We start from the raw sequence: 27,958 nt of genomic DNA on the forward strand, positions 1-27,958 counted from the left end.
TATATATAAGGCTGCACAGTGGAGCAGTTGGTAGAGCTGTTGCCTTGCAGTTTGCATGTTCTCCCTGTGCATGCGTGGCTTTTCTCCGGGTATTCCGGTTTCCTCCCACAGTCCAAAAACATGACTGTCAGGTTAATTCGCCTGACACATATATATATATATATATATATATATATATATATATATAGGACTGTGAGATATATAGGACTGTGAGAGGAAACCGGAGTACCCCGAGAAAACCCATGCATGCACAGGGAGAACGTGTGTGTGTGTGAGAGGGAGAGAATAACTGCATTTAAACTCAACTAATTTACAATTCAACTAAAAAATTTGTCCCAATGGGAAAATAAATGTAACTCATAAATGTCTATCGAGACCAGCTTCTTAGTTTGATAAGCGATCTTCGAGATCAGCGTCAAGGGTGTCTTTATATATGCCTCATTTGTGTATTTGTAAAATGCCCACTAACTGGCGTACTTTTAAATGAAATATAATTACGTAGTATTAGAATATTACCTTAAAATAGACTTCTAAAATATTGTTTTCAAAAACATGAAGTAAGTAAATTTCGTTCATAGTTTTTATGCAGGCATATCTGTCGGCAGAGCGGTCCTGTACCACGCTGATAATACCAGAAATGTGTTGATCGTCCTCTGCTGGAGAATTTGTTATGTGAGCTAAATATTTCGCGCAGTTTAACAGTATGGAGCAGCAATAACAACTTCTAGAAAGGTCCAGAGAACCTGCCGGGGCTAGGTTACATATCCGCCCGCAGTAATGTCAGCGAACCGCGCCGTGTACTTTGTGTTTTCTCGGCTTCAACGCCACTTCAACACCCGGACTGCTCACACCACCGCAGGCGGCTGCAGAGTGATTTCTGGTTCTAGGTTGTTGCTCCAGCACCCTCTGCCTGGTTCCGCGGTTTGCTGCAGAAATGTTTCCTCTAAAAGCGTCCCCCCCAAGGCTCCGGACACCTCGCTGTTTGTCCCCGTCTCACTGAAGACAGACGACCCGGCTGATGGCACCGTGGGAGCAGAACTGACGCAACCGCTGGACAAAAGTGATCCACAGTTTCTTCTTTTGTTTTGGAGGGATATTCTGAGCGAATGTTGATTAACAACGGAGATAACTTTATTTAACTGGTGTCAACATCTGTTTTTATTCCTGTGATTTTCAGATGAGCTGCTGAAAGTCTTGAACAAGTTTTACAAAAGAAAAGAGATGCAGAAGTTGGCAGCAGACCACGGCCTGGATGGTGAGAATACAAACTCTGACTGATGTGATCCTCTAAGGATTTACATGCAGGTTTTTGAAAAAATGCACAACCATTTAACCTGGAATTTTTCATAACCTAATCCTGCTTTAAGCTTCTCCACAACTTTCTCACTGACCCGTCTGCTGTGTTCCTGATCTCCATTATGTTTGTTTACTAATGTTCTCAACAAGCTATGAGGTCCTCACAAAGTAGCTGCATGTATTTAGATTAATTAACACACAAGTGGACTCTTATTTACCAATTAGGTGGCTTCTAAAGACAAATGGTTGAACTGGAGTTTATTTAAGGGTAACAGTTTCGCCATACTTTTGATTTATCTCCCACATAAAATTCCACAATGAATTATGTTTTTATATTGTGTCAAAGTAAGATTTATTCATTAATCCCCATGTAAGAAGTAAAGTGTTTCAGCTGCACAAACAGTAATAAAGTAGCAACAAATATGAACATTTTCTGGATCCGTGAATATCTTTGCACTGCACTTCGTGTTGATATTCATGCAACTTCATTCACCTTTTGTGATTTAAGTATTTTTTCTGTGGACAAACAGCTCGTCTGTTCCACCAAGCCTTCGTCAGCTTCAGGAAGTACGTTCTGGAGATGACGTCCCTCCCTGCTGATCTGCACATCATCCTCAGTGACATCTGCTGCAACGCAGGTGCGCCACTTCAGGTTTCTACCAATTCGTTAGAATAACGCTCACATTTATTACACAGTGTCTTCTTTTTCTCCCCAGGTCATATCGATGACATCTACCCGTACTTCATGCGTCATGCCAAACAAATCTTCCCCATGCTGGACTGCATGGATGACCTGAGAAAGATATCCGACCTCAGAGTCCCAGCAAACTGGTAAACATTTCACTTATCAGTCCTCATAAATCAGTGGTTAAATAAAAATTTGCCGAACATCGGCCTAAACAAATCATAGAGCAGAGGTCTGCAACCTGTGGCTCTTCTTCCACAATGTCTCTTGATGACTATGATGCAAATTTTAGCTGCTTTTTAGTTTTTCATGGAATAATCACCTTTAATTTTTCCCACAGAATGGCACATAAAGTATTTTTTCTAGTCGGCTATTTGCTTTTTCACACGCATTTCCACAAATATCAACATCCGACAGAAGGAAATGTATTTGTTGTGTTTTTGCAATTTTTTTATTTCCATTATCTTAAAACTGAAAATAGAAATAATCGGCTGCTTTTTATAAATGACCACAGATTTCTTACAATAGATATTTATTGAAACATGTTGATTTTTAAAAGGTAATGTAACAACTGCACCTCTAAGCAGGTTTTATTTTGCTGGACTTGGGGTCAAAATGTCTCTTTGGATTTCAAAAGTTGCACACCCTGATCTAGACCTAAGTCCAAGTGAGGATTTTTATCAAGGCCTGAAAATATCAAATCCTCAGATCTTCTACATCCAGGCTAACTTAGTTTGAGGTATTTTTTAAATAATATATCATAAGTGTCAGTCTATAGATGTGCAAAACTTGTGGAAATATATTCCACAGACTTGCAGCTGTAATTGCAGCAACAGACTGTTCTGAAAAAAGGGTGGCTGAATGAAAAAGCATGCAACAAATGCAACACATTTTGGAACCATGTATTATTTCTTTCCGCTCAAAATGATGCACTGCATTAAATCCCTGTAAAAGTCACACGAGTTAAAGAGCTGAATGTTTTGTGTTTACACCAGGTACCCTGAGGCCCGAGCCATCCAGAGGAAGGTGATCTTTCACTCTGGACCCACTAACAGCGGGAAAACTTACCATGCCATCCAGCGCTATCTGGCGGCTAAGTCTGGGGTCTACTGCGGTCCCCTGAAACTTCTCGCCCACGAAATCTTTGAGAAGAGCAACGCCGCTGTGTGTCCATTTTTTATTTTCCCATTGTAGTTGAAAAACCGTTGTTACAAAAACATTAAGTAGCAGAAGAACGATTCAAAACATCTTAGCTGCCTAGATCAAGCAGTGGTTTTGCATGTTACTTAGCAACCCCGACCGAGCCCAACCCTGTTACCTAGCAACCCAGTTTCTAGGTTTTGCCTGCTGACTTGTTTTATTCGATCTTAATTTGTTGAAGGAAGTTTCACAAGTCGCCTTAACAGCTTGCACAACTAAAGTGTCTCCAAAGAATATTTCTGCTTCCTTTATATGCGTTTACATGTTCTCATGGTGACGTTTGATATTAACGGCTGTTCGTGTTGGGTCGTGTGTCTGTGCTGCAGGGTGTACCGTGTGACCTGGTTACCGGGGAGGAGCGGACCTTCGTAGACCCAGAGGGCCGAGCAGCTGGACACGTGGCATGCACCATCGAGATGTGCAGCGTCAACACACCCTGTATGTAGGTGTTGAAGGAGAATGTGATGATTTATTGTTTGATACTTAACTGTTAGGATTTTTGTTCTCCTTTTATTTTCTATGACTGGGGGGAAAAAAGTTTGTCTAATTTCTATTTTTTACCTTAAACAAGTAAGGAAAAATTATAAAATGAAAGTAATTTATATATTTTTTTTATGAAATTATTAATATTGAGTTTATAGTATCTGGTTTCCCTTGTAATTATGTCTGTAAACATTGTTTCTTACTATGGATTAACCTTTAAATAATGTCTTATTTTCTGTCTGCAGACGAGGTGGCTGTAATCGATGAAATCCAGATGATCAGAGATCCCTCCAGAGGCTGGGCGTGGACCAGAGCTCTACTCGGTTAGCGACATTTAAACAGAAGCTAAACATTTTTACTCTCTCTCTCTCTCTCATGCTGTGATGTGTTTCTGGTCACCCTCTGTTATTTAAGTTCCCTTTGGGATGAGTAAAGTATTTTTGATTTTGTGTTGGTGTAGGTTTGTGTGCCGAGGAGATCCACGTGTGTGGAGAAGCAGCAGCTGTGGACTTCATCCAGGAGCTGATGTACACCACCGGAGAGGAGGTGGAGGTGAGACTAAAAGGGAAACTTCCTGATAATAAACCAATAACAATATATTGTGATAGACATGTAATCAATATCAATAGATAGTGTTTTTTTTAGAATATTCAATGAACTCCCGCACAGCATTCTGGGGGATGTAGGCTTTGGAAAACTAGAGCTGCTGAACCTCTCAGCGCCAGCTAAGAAAATAGTATACATAAAAAGGTACACATTGTTTTATTTCACCAATTTATGTATATTTAATATTTATTTCACTTTTGTTTTTTAGTTTACTTTGAAAATTGCAGCACCGACATTGTCAATGTCTGTGGTTATTCTGTATTTTTATCATAGTATTGTGATACTTTTCATTGTGTTAAATATCCTCTATGGATATAGATGGCTTTATTTCAAACTTTTGTTTGAAATAAAGCAAAAACAAAGAAAAAAAAAAGTTGGTGGAATCAACTCACTCACTCTGGTTACCTAGCAACAACCTTCTGGGTAAAAAGAAGTTCCAAGCCACCCCCCCACTCCTTCAACTTTGGTTACCTAGCAACAGCTTGGGACTGTGGGAGGAAACCGGAGTACCCGGAGAAAACCCATGCATGCACAGGGAGAACGATGATGTATGTATGTATGTAGTTGTATGTAGTATGTATTATGTATTTTTTTTCTGTTGTCTGTTGTGTGTGAGAGAGGAGAGAGAAAAAAAAAAGAGAGAGAGAAGAGAATACTGCATTTAAACTCAACTAATTTACAATTCAACTAAAAAATTTGTCCCAATGGGAAAATAAATGTAACTCATAAATGTCTATCGAGACCAGCTTCTTAGTTTGATAAGCGATCTTCGAGATCAGCGTCAAGGGTGTCTTTATATATGCCTCATTTGTGTATTTGTAAAATGCCCACTAACTGGCGTACTTTTAAATGAAATATAATTACGTAGTATTAGAATATTACCTTAAAATAGACTTCTAAAATATTGTTTTCAAAAACATGAAGTAAGTAAATTTCGTTCATAGTTTTTATGCAGGCATATCTGTCGGCAGAGCGGTCCTGTACCACGCTGATAATACCAGAAATGTGTTGATCGTCCTCTGCTGGAGAATTTGTTATGTGAGCTAAATATTTCGCGCAGTTTAACAGTATGGAGCAGCAATAACAACTTCTAGAAAGGTCCAGAGAACCTGCCGGGGCTAGGTTACATATCCGCCCGCAGTAATGTCAGCGAACCGCGCCGTGTACTTTGTGTTTTCTCGGCTTCAACGCCACTTCAACACCCGGACTGCTCACACCACCGCAGGCGGCTGCAGAGTGATTTCTGGTTCTAGGTTGTTGCTCCAGCACCCTCTGCCTGGTTCCGCGGTTTGCTGCAGAAATGTTTCCTCTAAAAGCGTCCCCCCCAAGGCTCCGGACACCTCGCTGTTTGTCCCCGTCTCACTGAAGACAGACGACCCGGCTGATGGCACCGTGGGAGCAGAACTGACGCAACCGCTGGACAAAAGTGATCCACAGTTTCTTCTTTTGTTTTGGAGGGATATTCTGAGCGAATGTTGATTAACAACGGAGATAACTTTATTTAACTGGTGTCAACATCTGTTTTTATTCCTGTGATTTTCAGATGAGCTGCTGAAAGTCTTGAACAAGTTTTACAAAAGAAAAGAGATGCAGAAGTTGGCAGCAGACCACGGCCTGGATGGTGAGAATACAAACTCTGACTGATGTGATCCTCTAAGGATTTACATGCAGGTTTTTGAAAAAATGCACAACCATTTAACCTGGAATTTTTCATAACCTAATCCTGCTTTAAGCTTCTCCACAACTTTCTCACTGACCCGTCTGCTGTGTTCCTGATCTCCATTATGTTTGTTTACTAATGTTCTCAACAAAGCTATGAGGTCCTCACAAAGTAGCTGCATGTATATTTAGATTAATTAACACACAAGTGGACTCTTATTTACCAATTAGGTGGCTTCTAAAGACAAATGGTTGAACTGGAGTTTATTTAAGGGTAACAGTTTCGCCATACTTTTGATTTATCTCCCACATAAAATTCCACAATGAATTATGTTTTTATATTGTGTCAAAGTAAGATTTATTCATTAATCCCCATGTAAGAAGTAAAGTGTTTCAGCTGCACAAACAGTAATAAAGTAGCAACAAATATGAACATTTTCTGGATCCGTGAATATCTTTGCACTGCGTGTTGATATTCATGCAACTTCATTCACCTTTTGTGATTTAAGTATTTTTTCTGTGGACAAACAGCTCGTCTGTTCCACCAAGCCTTCGTCAGCTTCAGGAAGTACGTTCTGGAGATGACGTCCCTCCCTGCTGATCTGCACATCATCCTCAGTGACATCTGCTGCAACGCAGGTGCGCCACTTCAGGTTTCTACCAATTCGTTAGAATAACGCTCACATTTATTACACAGTGTCTTCTTTTTCTCCCCAGGTCATATCGATGACATCTACCCGTACTTCATGCGTCATGCCAAACAAATCTTCCCCATGCTGGACTGCATGGATGACCTGAGAAAGATATCCGACCTCAGAGTCCCAGCAAACTGGTAAACATTTCACTTATCAGTCCTCATAAATCAGTGGTTAAATAAAAATTTGCCGAACATCGGCCTAAACAAATCATAGAGCAGAGGTCTGCAACCTGTGGCTCTTCTTCCACAATGTCTCTTGATGACTATGATGCAAATTTTAGCTGCTTTTTAGTTTTTCATGGAATAATCACCTTTAATTTTTCCCACAGAATGGCACATAAAGTATTTTTTCTAGTCGGCTATTTGCTTTTTCACACGCATTTCCACAAATATCAACATCCGACAGAAGGAAATGTATTTGTTGTGTTTTTGCAATTTTTTTATTTCCATTATCTTAAAACTGAAAAATAGAAATAATCGGCTGCTTTTTATAAATGACCACAGATTTCTTACAATAGATATTTATTGAAACATGTTGATTTTTAAAAGGTAATGTAACAACTGCACCTCTAAGCAGGTTTTATTTTGCTGGACTTGGGGTCAAAAATGTCTCTTTGGATTTCAAAAGTTGCACACCCCTGATCTAGACCTAAGTCCAAGTGAGGATTTTTGTCAAGGCCTGAAAATTTCAAATCCTCAGATCTTCTCCATCCAGGCTAACTTAGTTTGAGGTATTTTTTAAATAATATATCATAAGTGTCAGTCTATAGATGTGCAAAACTTGTGGAAATATATTCCACAGACTTGCAGCTGTAATTGCAGCAAAAGACTGTTCTGAAAAAAGGGTGGCTGAATGAAAAAGCATGCAACAAATGCAACACATTTTGGAAACCATGTATTATTTTCTTTCCGCTTCAAAATGATGCACTGCATTAAATCCCTGTAAAAGTCACACGAGTTAAAGAGCTGAATGTTTTGTGTTTACACCAGGTACCCTGAGGCCCGAGCCATCCAGAGGAAGGTGATCTTTCACTCTGGACCCACTAACAGCGGGAAAACTTACCATGCCATCCAGCGCTATCTGGCGGCTAAGTCTGGGGTCTACTGCGGTCCCCTGAAACTTCTCGCCCACGAAATCTTTGAGAAGAGCAACGCCGCTGTGTGTCCATTTTTTATTTTCCCATTGTAGTTGAAAAACCGTTGTTACAAAAACATTAAGTAGCAGAAGAACGATTCAAAACATCTTAGCTGCCTAGATCAAGCAGTGGTTTTGCATGTTACTTAGCAACCCCGACCGAGCCCAACCCTGTTACCTAGCAACCCAGTTTCTAGGTTTTGCCTGCTGACTTGTTTTATTCGATCTTAATTTGTTGAAGGAAGTTTCACAAGTCGCCTTAACAGCTTGCACAACTAAAGTGTCTCCAAAGAATATTTCTGCTTCCTTTATATGCGTTTACATGTTCTCATGGTGACGTTTGATATTAACGGCTGTTCGTGTTGGGTCGTGTGTCTGTGCTGCAGGGTGTACCGTGTGACCTGGTTACCGGGGAGGAGCGGACCTTCGTAGACCCAGAGGGCCGAGCAGCTGGACACGTGGCATGCACCATCGAGATGTGCAGCGTCAACACACCCTGTATGTAGGTGTTGAAGGAGAATGTGATGATTTATTGTTTGATACTTAACTGTTAGGATTTTTGTTCTCCTTTTATTTTCTATGACTGGGGGGAAAAAAGTTTGTCTAATTTCTATTTTTTACCTTAAACAAGTAAGGAAAAATTATAAAATGAAAGTAATTTATATATTTTTTTTATGAAATTATTAATATTGAGTTTATAGTATCTGGTTTCCCTTGTAATTATGTCTGTAAACATTGTTTCTTACTATGGATTAACCTTTAAATAATGTCTTATTTTCTGTCTGCAGACGAGGTGGCTGTAATCGATGAAATCCAGATGATCAGAGATCCCTCCAGAGGCTGGGCGTGGACCAGAGCTCTACTCGGTTAGCGACATTTAAACAGAAGCTAAACATTTTTACTCTCTCTCTCTCTCTCATGCTGTGATGTGTTTCTGGTCACCCTCTGTTATTTAAGTTCCCTTTGGGATGAGTAAAGTATTTTTGATTTTGTGTTGGTGTAGGTTTGTGTGCCGAGGAGATCCACGTGTGTGGAGAAGCAGCAGCTGTGGACTTCATCCAGGAGCTGATGTACACCACCGGAGAGGAGGTGGAGGTGAGACTAAAAGGGAAACTTCCTGATAATAAACCAATAACAATATATTGTGATAGACATGTAATCAATATCAATAGATAGTGTTTTTTTTAGAATATTCAATGAACTCCCGCACAGCATTCTGGGGGATGTAGGCTTTGGAAAACTAGAGCTGCTGAACCTCTCAGCGCCAGCTAAGAAAATAGTATACATAAAAAGGTACACATTGTTTTATTTCACCAATTTATGTATATATTTAATATTTATTTCACTTTTGTTTTTTAGTTTACTTTGAAAATTGCAGCACCGACATTGTCAATGTCTGTGGTTATTCTGTATTTTTATCATAGTATTGTGATACTTTTCATTGTGTTAAATATCCTCTATGGATATAGATGGCTTTATTTCAAACTTTTGTTTGAAATAAAGCAAAAACAAAGAAAAAAAAAAGTTGGTGGAATCAACTCACTCACTCTGGTTACCTAGCAACAACCTTCTGGGTAAAAAGAAGTTCCAAGCCACCCCCCCACTCCCTTCAACTTTGGTTACCTAGCAACAGCTTGAGTAACTGCGCAGAAACTGTTTAAGTTCAGCCACTGCGCCTCATAACTGCTTAAAAATAAAAAAACAACAGTGTGGAGTGAAAACAAGAAAGGTCATAGCAGTAGTTTGGCACTATTTCAGATATTTAAAACAAAAAAAGTGAATCATTAATTATCAATATTGCCAATAAACTGATATGAAACACCTATGTGGTGATACGTTTTTCAGCCTTACTTCCTGACTCTGGTTTTAACCCATTGGTGTCGGTCGGTTTCACCGCCTGACCCTTCTTCCCTTCTCTCCGCAGGTCCACACCTACAAACGCCTGACTCCGTTCTCGGTCCTGGATCACGCCGTGGAGACATTGGACAACCTGAGACCAGGAGACTGCATCGTGTGCTTCAGTAAAAACGACATCTACTCTTTAAACCGACAGATCGAGGCCAGAGGGCAAGAATGTGCCGTAATTTATGGCAGTTTACCTCCAGGTGAGTGTGTTAGTGAGGTACATATAAGCTGGTCAATGCACTAAATATCTAACTGAATATTTGATTTGCTCACATTGGTGTTTTAAATGTTTAAAAAGTGATGTATCGGATATAAAATAAATTACCAAATAACTTATTCAATTTTGGCACTGTATTTGTTGGTCATTTTTCTCCTCTTTTTCTTTTTAGCATGAAGAAAACAAAAATATGATGGATAACCAGTGTTGTTTCAGATTCTAAGACTTTAAATATTACAGGAAGCTTTGTGTGATTTCAAGTTATAAAATACTTCATTTAAAATGCATCAAAATACATAAACATTAATTTATGTTAAATGCTGGCATCTTTATTGAAGAATTGAATGTGAAAATGAGGTTTATTTCAGATTGTATTGAGCTAATTAATCATTTAAACCCTGTGAATGCTTTATTTAATGTGATGAAGTAATAAAATAGTAATTTTATGTATCAGACTTTATAAATATAATCGTAGTTTCAGAACAGCTTAAAAATGTTTGAAATATACAAAATTATCTTTAAAGCTGCTGTCTGTCTGTAGAAATCAGTGGTATTTTTACATTTTGTTGTTCTGTTTTGTTTGTTTAATGTTATAATATTATTATTACTACATGCTACAGTTTTATGAACTTTCCTGTGAACTGCAGGCACTAAACTGTCGCAGGCCAAGAAGTTCAATGACCCTGACGACCCCTGTAAGATCCTGGTTGCTACAGATGCTATCGGCATGGGCCTCAACCTGTAAGTGACATATAGTCAGTTTTGAACCATTAAAGTATTTTTTTTAATGCAAACAGAAAATTGCTTGGAGGAAACCAAAGGGAATTTCATTTATACCACCTGAGGTGTTTCTGATCTATTTAAATATGTGCAATTTAAACGCATATTTAGACGAAATCGGCTGGAATCAAAGTAAGGAAAACAAATCACCTTAAGTTTTTTTGTTTTGTCTGCTTACCCTCCTTCGATGCTGTCAGGAGTATAAAACGTATCATCTTCAACTCCCTGGTGAAGCCCAACATTAATGAGAAAGGAGAGAAGCAGATGGAGACCATCAGCACATCGCAGGCGCTGCAGATTGCAGGTCGAGCAGGGAGGTCCGTTTCGCTTCTGTTTGACTGTTAACTGATTTTGGACGTCTGAAAAATGGCTCTCCTCTTCGCTGGGATGAACTTACTGTCTGTTTCCTCTCTGTTGCAGATTTTCCTCCATATTTAAAGAGGGACAGGTCACGACCATGCACCGAGACGACCTGCCTGTGCTGAAGGAAATCCTCAGCCATTCTGTTGATCCTGTAGAGGTGGTTATTTCACACACACTCACTGGTCTCACCAGCAGTAGAGTCAGAGTGCATCGCATCGCACCGTGAGTCCATGCTTCAAAACCTTGTTTTTCTCAGACTGCAGGTCTCCATCCCACTGCAGAGCAGATAGAAATGTTTGCCTATCAGCTCCCCGACGCTACGCTCTCCAACCTTGTAGTGAGTAAAGCAATGAACCCAATCCTGCTCTCACTTCTACATTTTGATATTTGAGGTTTAACTAATCACAGAAGTATTATAATAGTTTATTGGCTGCAGTTTCTCTTAGTTTTCTCTAAATAAATGCAATTCTACCTGGTCTAATATTAAAATAATTCACATTTATTTTCCTTGTTCTGTAAAATGCATCAAACTATTAACTCCAAACAAACAAATAAAACAACCTGGTCTTTAATTCTCTTTTTTTAGTTTAATAAAAATCAGATAAACGTTATTTTAACCCAAAAAAGAGGAGTTTTTTTTTGACTGCATTGTTTCCAAATGTTAAAGTTCTTAGACTTAATAAAAATCACAGTCGATCTTAAGAAGCGTGATCCGTTTGTCTCTGTTAAAAACCAATAAAACATTTAAGTGAGATGTCTTACTGGAAGGGTAAACCGGATCCATCAGAACCAGACGCAGGTTTTACAGGAGCTGGAAGTTTTAACCTTCAAACTATAAAACAAAAACAGCTCAGGTTAAAATAACACAGGAGCCACAAATCCAACATTTTTACTGCTTCTCAGAATATAAAATCACCTGTAATTTAAGCAATAAAATATTAAGTTCAGAAGCTAAAATATATATAATTTGCCAAGTGGTTGCAATTTCTACTTCGTGCCACTAGGTGTCAGTATATTGCCAACAGCATCTGCTTCCCAATGTAGATAAGAAGCTTGAAGTTTTACTTTATTGTTTCCAAATTGCTTAGACCTGCTCTGGTTAAAAACAAAACTAAACAAGTTTATCAAGTTCTGCAGCACTGGAAATAAACTTTTCAAATAAATCTTTCTTCATTAAAAGCAAAATAATTGGGATTTAGCAAAACGTTTGTTCCAAATCTGATCATGTAAAATTATTCAACCTGGTTAAAAAACTTATAAGTTCTGATCTGTGCTAAGGAAATAGTTCCTCGATTTGTTTTGTGTCCTTGTTTTTCAGGACATATTCGTCAGCCTCTCTCAGGTGGACGGTCTGTATTTTGTCTGCAACATCGACGACTTCAAGTTTCTGGCTGACATGATTCAACATATTCCACTCAACCTGAGGTCGCGCTACGTCTTCTGTACAGCGCCCATTAATAAAAAGCAGCCTTTTGTCTGCACCTCCTTCCTAAAGGTAAGAGGAAAAGCTGCACTCAGGAGGAAGGGATCAGATTCATGACGTTTGTTGAGGAATATTAAACTGGAGGTTGTAAAATAAGTTTTTCTAGTCGTAATGCTACAGGTTTATGGTCATATCGTCCTGACAAATCTCCAAAATAAAAGTCTTGATTCAACCTTTAGGATTTAAAGCACTGTCGCTGCTGTGTTGTCACCAATCAGCGCAGAATAATTTAATAACTTCCTGTTGAAAAGAACAAGCTGGATCTTTGATGACCTCCTCTGTCCTGCACAGCTTTGCCTTTCTCATTCAAACCTTGTTAACGTTGCAGTTTGCACGTCAGTTCAGTCGAGACGAGCCTCTGACGTTTAACTGGGTCTGCCGCCACATCGGCTGGCCCCTGGCTGCACCCAGAAACATCAAGGACCTGGTCCACCTGGAAGCCGTGCATGATGTTCTGGATCTGTACCTCTGGTTAAGGTGATCTGCCTTATTCACACGGGATTTAGTGTCTGAACGCTCACAGATCTAATCCTTCCTCCGCTTTTCCGTAGCTACCGTTTCATGGATATGTTTCCGGACACGGCCGCCGTCCGAGGAATCCAGCAGGAACTCGACAACATCATCCAGCAGGGCGTCCGAAACATCACCCGTCTGATCCGAGCCAGTGACCCGAACCTCAGCGACCCGCTGCAGCCGCAGGGCCAGTCCCCGGAGCAAAACTCTGCTGCCGGCAGCAGAAGCAGGAGCCGAGGTCAGAGAGGCCCGGCAGGGACGATGGAGAAATCTCTGGCGAGCCGTCTGGTGAAAGACGGACTGTTGACTCCTGATCTGCTCAAACAGCTGCAGAGGGAGTGGTCCAAGAGCCTGAGGCAGGAAGGCGGGGGTCAAAGTTCATTCAGTGCAGAGCTTAATAGCAAGAGCATCAAAGGGAAAAGAAAGAACAAGAAATAAAGGCTCAGAACTGTTAAAAGTTAGCGGATGCTAATCATGAATTACTAATGGAGATGAAAATATGGCAGTTCCAGGTTTATAAAAAATACCTGTGAAACCAGACTTCATTCCCAGATTCATTTGTTCTTTATTCCCTTCTTTTCTTCCATCCTTGTGTCCTACTTTTCATTCATTTCCATCTTTCCTTAAATGTCTTCCTTTCATTTCTTTGTGTCATTTGGACTTGCACTGCAAAAACATAAAATCTAACCAAGTATTTTTGTCTAGTTTCTAGTGCAAATATCTCAGTTGAAATAAGATAAAACTAACTTACAAGTGACTTTTCAGCAAAAAATAGAGGCTTGTTTTAAATAAATAATTCCTTAATATTGATGAAAAAGTTTGGCAGATTATTTGACATAAATTTTTCCTTGTTATAAGTTATCTGCCAACAAATAAGTACTTATTGTACTGGAATAAGCCTCTATATCTTGTTGAAAAGTCACTTTTAAGTTAGTCTTATTTTAAGTGTGCTCAGACATTAGCTCTAGAAACTAGATAAAAATACTGCAAGTAGAACCGGGAACTCTGGGAAGTTGAGTCTGGAAAATGCTGAAATTTATTAATATGTGGGAACTCTTAATCAGGACTGACTGGATGGACGCAACAGCAGGTTTTACTTCTGGACATTAGGACCGGGTCGAGAGTCGGGAATATTAATAGGCTCTTGAATATTTCCACACTATTTATTCACTTAATATTCGCTACAAATGGATGAACTCAAATAACTCCTGTTAACTCAAAGCCGCTGGGTTAATTTTGCGACCTGAATAACCTGAAAACAAACTTTCCTGTGTAGCTAATGAAGGATTTGTTTGGAAATCATTGGCGTAAAAGTTTTTATATTCCCTTTGATATGTGGATTTCTCCCTGTTCGGTTTATTCATCACTGCAGATTGGTTTGAGCTAAAATGACTTTGTTTCATTGTAAAGGTGAAATTCTGTATTTTTCATGTCTGTACATATAAGCAGATATTTGCCAATAAAAATATTTTTTAAATATTTGCATTTTTCTAGGATCTCAATACATCATTCCAGGTTATTTCACTCAATATTTTTAATGATATTCTGAGAAAAATGAGAAAAATTGCTCTTTAAATTTGAATAAAGTTGCATGTAACACCTGAAAACAATGCACTGATAAACTTTCCTCCATTATGACTCAGTGAAGGCGGGATGGACCATGTGTGACGATGATGACTATGACGGGAGGATTGGCTCGTTAATCATTGAGTTGGTGAAGGTTGATCACGACTCAGAATGTGTAGAGATAACGTTGGAACAGATTTCTGTATTTTAGTCATTTCAGTTTCTCCCTCTGCGCTCTGACAGGCGCACAGACTCGCAGACGAACCCTCAGTTTCTGCGCTTCCCATTTGGACCGTGAAGATGTTGGCCGTTCATCTCATCTCGTTCTTCTTCTCCAAACTCAAGGAGGATCCGACTAAGAAGGTGGGAGTTTCTTCAACGAGGCTCGGAAGAGTTGGTGCATTTTGTTTGTTTATTTACAACTTAATGACGTAGAGGAGCTGTGTAATAACTGCGTTTATTTAACGCTTTAATTCAAGTTATTTAAAGTTCTTCCTTCTGTTGCAGTTCTGTCTGGTGGTTTTCAGAATTTGACTCTGAAAAGAAATGACAAAAAAATATTCCTAAAAATACAAATATTTGTATTAAAACAACTTTACATACCACCTAACTAAAATTAATTAATTAACTAGACATATAACGTTGCACTGTAACAAGGTAATATGGTGCTATAATCATTAGTTACTGTGTCACCATTGGGCCTTAATGATTAACATCTCTCCCTCTCTCCGTTTCTCTCTCTCACACACACACACACACACACACACACACACACACACACACACACACACACACACACACATACACACACTGCTGCTCCACTCAGTCATTTAACTGCTGGTCTACAGGGACAAAGTACCGACACTCCCAGCAAAGATGCACGTGTTTAAATCAAGCAGCGATAGCACATTAGTAATAACACTGGATAGTGAGATAGTTTCATAAACTCATGAAAAAAAGTCAGATTTCAACAAGTTACGTCTCCAAATAAATGTGCGCTAAAGTACATTTTCATAAATATCAATATCTTTATTTTAATCTATGTACACGTCTATGTCCTGTTTTTTTTTTTTTCCGTGTATTTTTATTTCACTCCAAGTTCCTGATCTTCATCAAAGTCGTCATGCTCAGTGTATAAATGTGGATACATGAATCGCCATAGCAACCAGGGGTTCAGTAGTTTAGGTTTCTGGTTCTGTCATTACTACATGCTTACCTTTAAAACCACATTTTTTATTTTAGTTATATTTTCTCCATTTAAAACTAGTTGTCTCTGCTGAAGTCAGAGAAGTGCCATGATGCTGCCACCACCGTGTTTCACCTTTACTATGCCGTGTTCAGCTGAATGTGCAGCATTATTTCTCACACTGCCGCCTTCTCCGTGGATTGTGCCAAAAAAATAAAAACTTCTTGCTTCTTGCCCAGAAAGACCAGTTCTATAGAGTTCACCTAAAATAGTTGTCCTGAAAACAGATTTTCCAATCTCTTCATAGTTTTAATCATTCTGGCTACTTTCCTGAACAATGTTTTGAATGTTGTGCCACAAAGTTTTCCGTTTTCAAAAGAAACATCAGATTATACTGAAATTAAATTACACACAGGAGGAGTCTTTTTAAAAATGTTATGTCTTCTGGAGGCAATTGGTACTACATTTATTAAACAGTCCCAGACTGAATAGTAACTGACACCACACTTGTGAATATTTGCAAAAAGGAAGTTAGATAAGATGAAAATGAGTAATACGTGGTAGGTATTTACATCTTTTGGCTCTGTAGATATTAATTTTAAAACAAAATTGTAAATATGAGCTCTATTTAAGTTTGAGGTTAGTATGTAATCAGTAATAAAAATAAGATAAAAAGGCAAAATAATGCATCAATAAACTAATGAATTGTTTTGATGTTTTTGGAAAACTATTTTTATTGGTTAAATACTTCCTCACAAAACTTAAATTTGGTAGATATGTGTATAATCTGATGCACATTTGTTAGGAGATGCTGAAAAATATTTAAAATTAAAAAGAAAAACAGGTCAGACTAGGCTCAAAATGCACAGAAAATACCTCTTCCTGTTTAGTGTGAAGAAAACCAGTGGAGCTCACTGCCCTTTAACTCAGCTGGATTTCTCCTGCGTTTCTTCTCTCCGTACAGGTGGACAGGTTCCTGCACGCGATGCGTCTGCAGGACGAGCAGCTCGTCGACATCTCAAACCGTTTCCTGGCTGAGATGAAGAAAGGACTTTCAGCCGAAAGTCTGGCCGCTGCAGCTGTGAAGATGCTGCCGACTCATGTCCGCTCCACTCCCGATGGATCAGGTTAAACATCTCCACATAAATAAACTAATTAACTAAACTAAGGATTGCAGAAGCGAGGTGACGGACTTTGTCTCGGTTTCTGTTCACGCCTGCAGAGAAAGGACAGTTTGTGGCTCTGGATCTCGGAGGCTCCAAGTTTAAGGTTCTCAGAGTTAAAGTCAGAGAGGATGAGGGGATTAATAAGGGAGGAGTGGAGATGGAGGAGAAAACATACCCAATACCAAAGGAGCTGCATGAAGGGAGAGCTGTTGAGGTAAAATAAAAATACTAATATTGGTCGGGTTGCAAACAACATGAGCTGAGGTCTTTTCTTCTTTCTCTCTCCTTTGTCTGGTTTCTCATCTGTAGTTATTTGACCATGTCTCAGAGTCTCTGAAGGATTTCCTGCTTGAAAAGAACATGAGTCCAGAGAAAAAGCATCCGCTAGCCTTTACTTTCTCCTTCCCATGTGAGCACCCTGGTTTGGATCAGGTAGGATTGTCCTCCATCCACAGAAATCTGCTTTGTGACGACAGCATGTTCATCGCTCTTGTTTACCGTTTCTGCTCTGCAGGGATTGTTGTTAAGCTGGTGTAAAAACTACAAAGTTCGCGGCCTTCAGGGGAAAGATGTGGTCCAGTTCCTCAGGCAGGCCATCGACAGAACCGGGGTACGGCACAAGAATCCAACATTTTTATCACTAATGCCACTGTGCCTCAGAGAAAGTTTTATTTCATGCTTTTCCTCATGATATCCTCCATCATGCAGCTTGTAGCTTAATGTTTTTCTCTCCTGTGCTCCACAGGATATGGACGTAGATGTCTTGGCAGTGGTTAATGACACCGTGGCGACCATGATGACCTGTGGGTTTGATGACCAGTGCTGTGAAGTAGGACTCATCATCGGTAAGACGAACATTCACATCGTTTCAGCCGCCGCCTTTCAAATGTTTTAAAATATGCCCAGTCTTCTTAGAATTTCAATACAAGTTGTATCATCACGTTTTGTTGTGGTCTGATAATTATAGACATGAAAGGCTGAAAAATATATTTATTTCCAAAGCCACATCAAGATTTTAACCTAAGGTCCAAAATATAAAAGCAAAGTGTATCAGTCTGTTTTTATCAGTTTAATTTAATCTATAAATAGACATGTTTATATTAGCAATAAAAAGAAAAAGGAAATAAAAATTATGTAACAATAATTTATAGGTTGTCATCTGGTTACAAAATAAATATATAAACTATTTAGAAATGGAATTAGATACTTAGCAACCCTGAACAGGAGCACTTAGTTTACATACTTTAGAACATCAGATTAGTTTTCTTTCCTCTTTTTTTTCTTTCCTTTGGTTTGTCATTTTGTTTGTATTTACTTTTAACTCATGTAAAGCCCTTTGAATTGCCTTGTTGCTGAAAATGTGCAATATAAATAAGATTACCTTACCTAAAGACGCTACAAGGCAACTTTAGAATCCACTGACTCCCTCTAGTGGCCATAGTTGATATTACGCTGTTAGTAAAAAAAACGTTTTTACATTTTCTTGCTAAAGTGTCTTTACCTTTTACATTCACATTTGGTCCTGTTAGAGCTACAAACTTAAATGTATTTTACTGAGATTTTATGAGAATGACCAACACAAAGATGTTCATAATTGTGAAGTATTACATATACATAAATTCATGAGGCATGTTTTTGCCAGCTGTTCTTTGCAAAATAACTCAAACTCAGTCAAATTGGAGGTACAAGCTTTGACCTAAACATGTCCACAGTAAATCCAGGTGTGTATTTGGGGTCACTGTCTTGTTGGAAGTTGAACCTCCTCCCCGATTGAAGTCTTTTATGGTCTTCAAGAGGTTTTTCTCTTGGACTCCAGTGTTTGTAGCTCCTTTCATCTTCCCATTGACTCTCACTAAATAAAACGTCTCTGATTTGCAGTAAAATACCGGCAGCATTGGTTTCCAGAAGGTTACCATATAAATACGTTTATTACCATATTTATACAATAAAATACGTATAAATACGGATTTTATAGTGTAAATATTTACCATATTTATATATGGTAAAATAGATATAAATACAGCTTTATTCTTAACAAATTTTACCATAATTCTAGGTGAAAATATTTACCATCTAGGTAAATATATACTGCTCAAAAAAATAAAGGGAACACTTAAACAACACAATATAACTCCAAGTAAATCAAACTTCTGTGAAATCAAACTGTCCACTTAGGAAGCAACACTGATTGACCCTCGTCGGGTGACGTTGTGTTGTTTAAGTGTTCCCTTTATTTTTTTGAGCAGTGTATATAAATACTGATTTTACCCTATAAACATTTACCATAACTATATGGTAAATATAAATATGGTATATATAAAATAAAATAAATATTTTACCATACTTATATGGTAAAATCAGTATAAATACAGTAAAATTCTGGCACCAACAGCTCCCTGTATTTTACTGTAAATTACTTTTTTTGCAGTGCAGCTTCCCCACAGCATGATGCTGCCTCCACTATGCGTCACAGAACAGCTGCATTTATAATGAGAATAAATTACACACAGATGGACTTTATTTACTATTGGGAGTACATTGAACTAGATTTAAATTAGGGGTAGCATAGTTAAAGAGGGCACATGTTTCAGATTTTGAAATCATGCATTACTTTTATACATTTTTATTTTATTTCATCACATAAAACTACATCAACTCGCAGTGAAACATGAAGCTGCAATGTGAAAAACGTAGATTCACGCGTGGCTTTGTGTACGTATGTTCAGTGTAACGTTTGTGTTTGTGTGCACAGGAACCGGCACCAACGCCTGCTACATGGAGGAGCTGCGTCACATCGACATGGTTCAGGGAGACGAGGGCCGGATGTGTGTGAACACCGAGTGGGGCGCGTTCGGGGATGACGGGGCCCTGCATGACTTCATTACTGACTTTGACAGAGACGTTGATGCGGCCTCCCTCAACCCCGGAAAACAAACGTTAGACAAACGCTTCTCCGTTTCTTCTTATACGACGTGACTCTTCATCGTAGACTCATCCGAAACTCTTTTTATACCTTTTCCCAACAAATGCTTCTTCTTTGTAGATTTGAGAAGATGGTCAGTGGGATGTACCTGGGTGAACTGGTGAGGCTGGTGGTGTTGAAGATGGCTAAACTGGGACTGCTGTTTGATGGGCATGTGTCAGACGCTCTGAGGACCAAAGGGAAGATAACCACTGCAGATGTGGCAGCGATGGAGGAGTAAGCCCGCTTTATGTTTCTGCTTCACAATATCTGAAAGCTGCCCGCACTCTAATAATGTACTTTTTTCTTCTTTAGGTACAGAAACGGTCTGAAAAACACCAAGGAAATCCTGACTCACCTGCATCTGACCCCTTCACCTGACGACTGCGTCGCTGTTCAGCACGTCAGCACCATCGTGTCCTTTAGGTCCTCGAATCTGGTGGCGGCGGGGCTGGTGGCCATTCTAACCCGGATCAGACAGAACCGGAACCTGAGAGGACTGAGAATCACAGTCGGCGTTGATGGCACTGTGTACAAAACACACCCACAGTAAGTCGCCATGGACAGAAGTCACAATACATGGAGTGAAAAATACAGGACAAAAGCACAGAAAATGCTCAAGACGGTTTATGACCCGATTAAATTCTGAAACAAGCCATTTTTATCACAACTCATACAGAAAATTAATAGTTATTTGTCTTTTGACATTCTTTTTGCTCAATTTAATCCCTTTGTTATATTATTTTAAGGGCTTTCTTATATTCCCGTATTGCCTGATTTGTGACCCATTTGTAATTTTACTTGTAGACAACTGGATTTTTGTCAGTTGTCTATAGGCTTTAACAGACTGAAATTATTGTTAATTCCTCCGGTTGCATAAAAAGCGTCAGTTCTTAAGTCTTGCAAAAAAAAAAAAAAAAACATCCCTGCAGCATGATGCTGCGTCACCATGTTTCCTGGACAAGGTGGTGTGTTCAGTGTATATTGCTGCTCCACTCACACACTTTCACACTTCTTCAGGTATCCTAAGCGGCTCCATAAGGTGGTGCGGCGGTTGCTTCCTGATTGCCACGTCAGGTTCGTCCTCTCGGAGTGCGGCAGCAGCAAAGGCGCTGCCCTCGTGGCAGCGGTCGCCCAGCGTCTGACATCACAGAGGCGAAAGGTCAGACTGCTTGATTTCATCAGATTTAGGTGTCAGTATACGTTTTCTTCCCAGGTGAACTAAAAACAACCCTCCTGGGTATTGACCCTGCGCAACTACGTCACATAATCGTTCGAGGCGCACTGACTGGACGTCGGAAGTGAGAATCGGGAGTATTGAACAGAGCGACTGAAATTGTTTTCCAAAGTTGTTTTTGTCAGTTTATTTGCTACCTGCTCGAGTCGAGCTAATTTGTCTGTGAACGTAACACACCTGGTTCGGGCTCGTAGTCATAGACGGCGGTATTTATAAAAGTTTTAAATAGCTAGCTTATAAACCGACCCGTACTTCTTCCCTCCTTTTACGTGTTGATCAAATTACCAATTTTGCCTGAATTTACACCACATGATTTATATCATTATATCACAAACCCCTTACACCGGAGAAGCCTTAAAAACGTAGAAAAGACGAGACGCTATCCAGTTTTTTTCCCATACATGCTAGGCTACTTGACGGTACCACTGTCTCCATGGTTACTACTGATTATACACTTACCTTCTCCATAATGCGATGTTTCACATCTTTCTAATCACTCTTACGTTTTACAAGGTAATCTTCTTACCTTATAAAAAGTGTTTACTGCAAATCTACGATTACACCGACGGCACACAGGCATTACTATTAACGGCTGCTATCCGTCGCCGCCATATTTTTTCTCATTAAAAGTTACAATAAAATGACAGGTTTGGTTTGCATCCTTGTCTGTTTGTGCAGCCGGCAGCGCAGCATCCTATGACTATTTTAAAAGGAAATCAACGAAATAGAAGCAGTTTTATGTTACAGATGTCTGGAGCGCATTTGTCGTTTTGACCAAACATGGCCGACCGTTATGGCGAAGTGGGCGGAGTTCTGGAGAGCGTGACGTCACGTGCAAAGGGAGACCTGACACGGTGTTTCCCTGTTCCTGCAGGTGGATGAAGCTCTATCTCTGTTCACTCTGAACGAAGAGAAGCTCCAGCTGGTGAAGTCCAGGATGAGGGAGGGCCTGGAGGCTGGGCTGAAGAGCAAAGGCTGCACCATTAAAATGCTTCCCTCTTTCGTATACCACACACCAGACGGCACAGGTGTGAAAATAAACTCGACATCCCTCATTCTCCAAGCGGCACACAGTTCTGTCCACCAACAGAACTGTGTTGGTGGACACAGTTCTGTTATAATGTATTATAATATAATATAATACATTACACATAATATAATTTATATCTACATTATATTAGATATATAATGTCTTATATATCTAATATAAAACATTTCAGTCCTCATCAAATTCTTTTGTTTTTCAGAACGTGGGAAATACCTTGCCTTGGATCTGGGAGGAACGAACTTCAGAGCTATGCTTGTGCGATTTAAAAGACAAAAAACTCGACTTTACCATAAAATTTACACCATTCCCTTGGAGATAATGCAGGGAACTGGAGAGGAGGTAAGGCAAGCCTTTTGCCATCATGCAAACGAAATAATTCTGTACAGAAATAGACTATCATATATCAGCTTGTCTAAATAAGTTTCAGTAGAAGATAAAATCCAGTTCAGTGATTCGTCAAATCTCTTTCTCTCAGTTGTTTGACCACTTGGCTCAGTGTGTTTGTGACTTCCTGGACTACATGGGGCTGAAGAACGTTCGCCTTCCTGCAGGATTCACCTTCTCTTTCCCCTGTCAGCAGTCAGACATCGATACAGTAGGTGAACCTGGATCACTGTTAGATTAGGATTTTAACCTCTTTCTTAAAAAAAAAACAACAAAAAAACATCCAGCATTATTTTGTCAATTAAAATGTATGATTGTGTAACTTTGTAGGGCACATTGGTGAGCTGGACCAAAGGCTTTAAGGCTACAGACTGTGAAGGAGAAGATGTTGTGAGCATGCTCAGAGAGGCCATCAAGAGACGCAACGTGAGTCCAAATAACACAAACTCTTATTATACAGCGAAGACTGGACTTGAATGCATGGTTAGGGTTGTCAAAAATATTACTCATGTTAGAGTAGCTCTTCTACGTCAACATATTTTACTTAATTAAAAGTCTACACTGTAATACATTTCAGCCACATTTAGTAAGTAAGTAAGCTTTATTTCTATAGCACTTTTCACAGACCAGGATCACAAAGTGCTGCACAAAGTATAAAAAATAAAACAAATTAAAAACAACATACAAACAATAAAACACAGTAGTACACTAAAAAGCAAGATTAAAAAAGTGGGTCTTAAGTTGTTTCCTGAAAGTGTCTATGCAATGTAGAGATCGAATGGTGCAAGGTAGCTCATTCCATAGGCGAGGCGCCACTGCTTTAAAAGATCTGTCTCCACGAGTCTTAAAAAAGGTCCGAGGAACCGTCAACAAGTTCAAATTCGACGACCTGAGGCTCCTAGTTGAAACATAAGGCTGTATGAGGTTCTTAATGTAGTCTGGCGTCTGTCCATGAAGAGCTCTAAAATTAGTTGTGTCAACTATCTTCTACTCTTTAAATCAAATACATTTAGTGAGTTTTAGATTTTGATCCTAAATGTTAAAGATAACATTTAGGATCAAATGTTATCTTTGATAATCTTTGATAACATTTGATCAAAGATAAATGCTTAACGTTTAATATAAACGTTAAGCTGTGTTAACGTTTATATTAAGAGTCGAATAAACTAGAGTTTTTAGGTTAACACTTAAAAAAACTGAAAGAAGCAAAAGACAGGAGTGTGAACTATTTCCCAGAATGCTTAGCGGCTTGTTTCTGTATCCTGAGATGGAAGTGCATTACGTTGATCTGACTCTTGTGTTTTATTAAGTTTGCAAAGCTTGAGGATGATGTCCTGTTCATGCTAAATGTTTCTGGGCTGAATTCATTGTGATGTTTAATAAAATTCATTGTCAGATCAGAAATTTTGCTCATGCAATTTGAAACAAGAATTTAAAGTATTTTAAAGTAAAATAACTCGTTATTTTAACTTGATATTGTGAGAGAAATGTGTCTCTTTAATTAGGTGAGGGCCGTTTTTTTCTTGGATATTGTGAAATAATTATTTGGTTTAAACTGCAGCATTAAGACTCATGTAAACATGACACAACTGGAGTCTTCATGAATGTTTATGACTGTTGTCATGAAGTTACATTCTTTTAATGTACTTTTAATTCAACTTCGCATTAAAAGTGTCATTTTTTTACCGAATGATACATTCATGAAGAGTCCATCATGTTCATGACAGTGTTATATCAGTCTTATCCCTTCAAATAAACCATTTAACAATCAACATCTACTTTGTGTCGATCTATCATAAAAATCTAAATAATGTTTTGAGGTGTGAGTATTTTTGTAAGGCATAACTAATTCAGTGACGTGTGTTTTTCATGCCTTCAGGAGTTTGACTTGGACATTGTTGCTTTAGTCAACGACACAGTTGGGACCATGATGAGCTGCGCCTATGAGGACCCTAAATGTGAAGTTGGAATGATTGCAGGTATGTGACAGAGAGTCTCTACAGATAAAAAAAACATTCTGGTTCATCACTGGGACTGTGGTTGTGACAGCATGAAGGTTTGTAGAGAAGCATCAGCTCTGGATTCAACCTAACCACTTAAAGGAGCATCGTAAATGGCTGATGTTAAACGTTTGCAGCAAACGTTAAAACGTTTGGTGCAAATGTCTAAACTAAAACCAGCTGATGCTGCATGTTTCAGGTACAGGTTCAAACCTTTGCTACATGGAAGAACTGAGGAACATCGAGAAGCTGGAACAGAGCAACAGCATCCTGAGGACAAATAAACAGACGTCAGAAGGAGAGGAGGGCGAGGTAAAGAGGCAGATTGTAGGAAATTAGAGGGATGGAGAGATTATATTCATGCTTAGGGGAGAGGATTTGGGTCACTGAAAAAAAATAATTCAGACTTCTATATCTTTAACAAGAGATTAAAGACATAATTTTGAGATTACAGTCTGAATTCTGAAATTACAGCCTGAATTCTGAGATTAAAGTCTGAAATCTTTTTGTTCAGTGGCCTTAATCCTCTTCCATACATAGTAGGGTTGAAACAATGAATTGTATTTAGTCAAAAGCTTTTAAAATAATCGTCAACCAATTTAATAATTAATTGTTAACTGGAGTAAACATTCTCAAAAAGTGCCATTTGCTAATGAACATCATATAGGTTTAACCTAAAATTATTATATATATATATATATATATATAATATTTTGCGCTTAAGATAAAAAAAATCTTTTGTCAATGAAAATATTCTACCCAGAACTCCTCAATTTTAGCTTCAGCCAGTTCAAAAATCTCTTATTGATCACCTTTTTCTATCCAGTTCTTAATCAGTTAATCTGAACAATTATGAACAGGAATTGAATTATTTGTTTCTTTTTCATCATTTAGCTGATTAATCACCAAAATAATCGATTACTACAGTAATAATTAGTTGCAGCCCTAATTAATGGTTGTGTTTTTGTTTGTTTCCTCTATGGCATAAGGCTGCTGTGAAGTCGGGCCTGAAGATGTGTGTAAACACAGAGTGGGGTGGTCTGGGCAATGACCGCTGTCTGGAGGACATAATCACACCTTATGATGTCGAGGTGGACATACACTCAGTCAACCCTGGAAAACAAAGGTCATCCAGTACTCCTCATTTATTATTGTTCTCCTTCCAGCAGCAGAGACACACACAGCCTCTTTCTCCATGCGAACGTGTTCGTTAGCCAAGTTATTTTCCTCTGCTTCATGTTCAGGTTTGAAAAGCTGACCAGTGGGATGTATCTGGGTGAAATCGTCAGACAGGTTTTACTGGATCTGACCCGAAGAGGCCTCCTGTTCAAAGGACACGTCACCGAAACCTTAAAAACCCCCGGGATATTTGAAACAAAATATCTCTCACAAATAGAGAGGTAGCAGAAGTGGTTTAGGAATATTTCAGGTGCATTTTTTTGTTTTCAGTTTTAAAGGTTTGCTGCTTTGTGTTTCCTCTGCGCAGCGATCACTTGGCTCTGCTGCAGGTCAGGTCTATTCTGCAGCAGCTGGGGCTGCACGGCACCTGCGACGACAGCATCATCGTCAAGGAGGTACGGAACAGTTTTCTATTCTAAAGGGAAATGCAACAGGTTTCTGTAAGTAGTTTGGTCAGTCATACTTTAAATATTGTGTTCAACATTTAAAGCTTGTATTTTGACTGTAAACAGAGTTCAAAAAATCTAATAGGTTAAAGTTTTTCCACTTCTTAACACCTAGTTTTCTTTCTTCACTCAAATGTCTCGGTAAAGTTTTATAGGTTTCATATTTATTCATTCCTGGAAGAGTGAGATTATTCTTAATAAGTGAAGATTACTAAAACATTAATCTGATATAGCATAGATCAGGGGTCTGCAACCTTTTACAATGGCTCTTTAGTAACTTTGACTAAAATTAGAAAGAACCCGTTAATGTTTCAAAGCACAGATATAACAACAAATGCAAGGTTTAAACCGTTTTTCACTGGATTTCCAAAAATAATGGCCAATAAAATGTTTTAGATATGCTTTTTCTATTTTTACTTCATCTTTAATTTAAAAGTGACACAACAGAATATGTGTTGAGTGTTGTTGTATACTTTAAGAGACATTTTATTAATTTCAGAACCTGAAAAAGGCCAAATTATTAATACCTTAAGGCAGAGGTGTCCAAACCTTTTGACACATATGCCAAAATCATGAAAAGAACTAGAGATCATTTTACCTACACAGCAGTAAACAAATTATACAGTGTTGAATTAGACAAAGTAGTCAAATGTGTTGTTGGGAAGGAAAGCGTAAATGATCATAGATCCAAAACTTAAAAATAGGAACAAATGGAACAAAATGTAGTCGATTCTGAACAATAAAATAAGGCTTTAAGTCACTCTTTGTTTGAAAACGCTAGCTGTATTTAGGAAAGTTGAACAAATTAATTAAAATCGGATTTTCAGTCAAAGTCGCATATATGAGGTCCGTGCAAGACAAAGCAAAGAATTTGATTATTTAAAAGTCAAATAATTGGTGTAATAATTGGCGATGTTGCCAACTTTTTCTATTGTAAGAAGATTTTACTTTACCTGTGATAAATATTTGAAACAGAATGCCTCCTTTTCTTTTAGCTTCTCCAAAAATAATTGTGCATCTTGATGTTGCTGATATTGAGTGATATGTTTTGAGTGTGTCTCAGCTGGCTAACGATGAGCATTCTGATTGTTGTGCAGGTGTGTGGAGCGGTGTCGCGTCGTGCGGCTCAAATGTGTGGAGCAGGAATGGCGGCAGTGGTGGATAAAATCAGAGAAGACCGAGGCCTGGAGCGTCTGAGCATCACTGTGGGCGTAGACGGCGCTCTGTACAAACTGCATCCACAGTGAGTTATCTCTGCTGCTGCTGCTGTGAATCGTCCATTAATCACTAAACGCTTTATTCTCTCTGCTGCTGCTTGTAGTTTCTCGCAGGTCCTGAAAGAGACCGTGGGGGTCATGGCTCCCCAGTGCGATGTGACCTTCATGCCGTCAGAGGAGGGCAGCGGGAAAGGTGCCGCCCTCATTGCAGCCGTGGTCCGACAGAAGCATCAGATGTGACGGGGAATAAAGACGCTTCCCCAGAAACAACACAGAAGAGAGAAAACCACTTTCAGTGTTTAGAGTACTACACCCAGATTAGTTAATTTTTACACATAAGAGTGGCTGTCTGGTAACTTTTATTATATTAAGGGACCTTATTTACAGTAAATAGTCAGCATGCCCTGCCACAGGTTAGATTTGCTTTTCCTCCAACTTGTGAAAACTGTTTCTCTTCTCTTTTTATGGCTCAGCGTGAGGTCTGTTTATAATAAACACAGGCAGTGATCACGTTTTTGACGTTTTTAATTTCTTGTCACATTCTA

At 38.9% G+C, this 27,958-nt stretch overlaps 3 protein-coding genes and 1 long non-coding RNA gene across 10 annotated transcripts; 3 read left to right on the forward strand and 1 right to left on the reverse strand.

Annotated features, from left to right (window-relative positions):
* Window positions 1-502: 502 nt before the first annotated feature.
* LOC145551111 (ATP-dependent RNA helicase SUPV3L1, mitochondrial-like) lies at window positions 503-4,407 on the forward strand. Of its 2 annotated transcripts, none has more exons than XM_081605260.1 (8): window positions 503-1,060; window positions 1,178-1,255; window positions 1,827-1,934; window positions 2,013-2,127; window positions 2,977-3,145; window positions 3,508-3,619; window positions 3,910-3,987; window positions 4,125-4,407. In XM_081605260.1, the coding sequence occupies exons 1-8, from the start codon at window positions 778-780 to the stop codon at window positions 4,295-4,297; spliced, it is 1,116 nt and encodes a 371-aa protein (XP_081461386.1). In that variant the 5' UTR covers window positions 503-777; the 3' UTR covers window positions 4,298-4,407. The 2 variants fall into 2 exon arrangements, 1 of the variants encoding a protein (XP_081461386.1); XR_014086926.1 differs by having other exon boundaries at window positions 505-1,060; window positions 3,508-3,623; window positions 4,125-4,250.
* Window positions 4,408-5,155: 748 nt separating this feature from the next.
* supv3l1 (SUV3-like helicase) lies at window positions 5,156-14,503 on the forward strand. Of its 2 annotated transcripts, XM_008405856.3 has the most exons (16): window positions 5,156-5,696; window positions 5,814-5,891; window positions 6,461-6,568; window positions 6,647-6,761; window positions 7,617-7,785; window positions 8,148-8,259; window positions 8,550-8,627; window positions 8,765-8,856; window positions 9,686-9,866; window positions 10,531-10,624; window positions 10,861-10,980; window positions 11,084-11,183; window positions 11,283-11,363; window positions 12,345-12,521; window positions 12,838-12,986; window positions 13,061-14,503. In XM_008405856.3, exons 1-16 carry the CDS (start codon window positions 5,414-5,416, stop codon window positions 13,458-13,460), a joined length of 2,337 nt encoding a protein of 778 aa, XP_008404078.2. In that variant the 5' UTR covers window positions 5,156-5,413; the 3' UTR covers window positions 13,461-14,503. The 2 variants fall into 2 exon arrangements, with proteins under 2 accessions (XP_008404078.2, XP_081461385.1); XM_081605259.1 differs by lacking the exons at window positions 5,156-5,696; window positions 5,814-5,891; window positions 6,461-6,568; window positions 6,647-6,761; window positions 7,617-7,785 and having other exon boundaries at window positions 8,151-8,263.
* Window positions 14,504-14,871: 368 nt separating this feature from the next.
* LOC103462844 (hexokinase HKDC1) lies at window positions 14,872-27,927 on the forward strand. Of its 4 annotated transcripts, XM_008405853.2 has the most exons (21): window positions 14,872-14,951; window positions 16,739-16,901; window positions 16,997-17,154; window positions 17,250-17,372; window positions 17,455-17,550; window positions 17,686-17,785; window positions 19,693-19,876; window positions 19,984-20,139; window positions 20,218-20,451; window positions 20,923-21,064; window positions 22,014-22,167; window positions 22,387-22,526; window positions 22,663-22,782; window positions 22,902-22,997; window positions 24,451-24,550; window positions 24,771-24,883; window positions 25,561-25,697; window positions 25,816-25,971; window positions 26,058-26,145; window positions 27,294-27,439; window positions 27,518-27,927. In XM_008405853.2, the coding sequence occupies exons 1-21, from the start codon at window positions 14,889-14,891 to the stop codon at window positions 27,651-27,653; spliced, it is 2,805 nt and encodes a 934-aa protein (XP_008404075.2). In that variant the 5' UTR covers window positions 14,872-14,888; the 3' UTR covers window positions 27,654-27,927. The 4 variants fall into 4 exon arrangements, with proteins under 4 accessions (XP_008404075.2, XP_081461380.1, XP_081461382.1 ...); XM_081605254.1 differs by lacking the exons at window positions 14,872-14,951; window positions 16,739-16,901; window positions 16,997-17,154; ... (5 more) ...; window positions 20,218-20,451; window positions 20,923-21,064 and adding an exon at window positions 21,125-21,203; XM_081605256.1 differs by lacking the exons at window positions 14,872-14,951; window positions 16,739-16,901; window positions 16,997-17,154; ... (5 more) ...; window positions 20,218-20,451; window positions 20,923-21,064 and adding an exon at window positions 21,241-21,259.
* On the reverse strand, window positions 15,030-21,999 carry LOC103462843 (uncharacterized). Of its 2 annotated transcripts, XR_014086927.1 has the most exons (5): window positions 21,599-21,999; window positions 20,903-21,043; window positions 20,261-20,429; window positions 16,651-16,808; window positions 15,030-15,124 (listed from the first exon to the last, which is right to left on the reverse strand). It is a non-coding gene; the product is annotated as an uncharacterized LOC103462843 (long non-coding RNA). The 2 variants fall into 2 exon arrangements; XR_533403.2 differs by lacking the exon at window positions 16,651-16,808 and having other exon boundaries at window positions 21,599-21,992.
* Window positions 27,928-27,958: the final 31 nt, after the last annotated feature.

The sequence above is a fragment of the Poecilia reticulata genome, chromosome 3 (genome assembly GCF_904066995.2).
Source record: "Poecilia reticulata chromosome 3, P_reticulata-male-v2, whole genome shotgun sequence".
Lineage (NCBI taxonomy): Eukaryota > Metazoa > Chordata > Actinopteri > Cyprinodontiformes > Poeciliidae > Poecilia > Poecilia reticulata.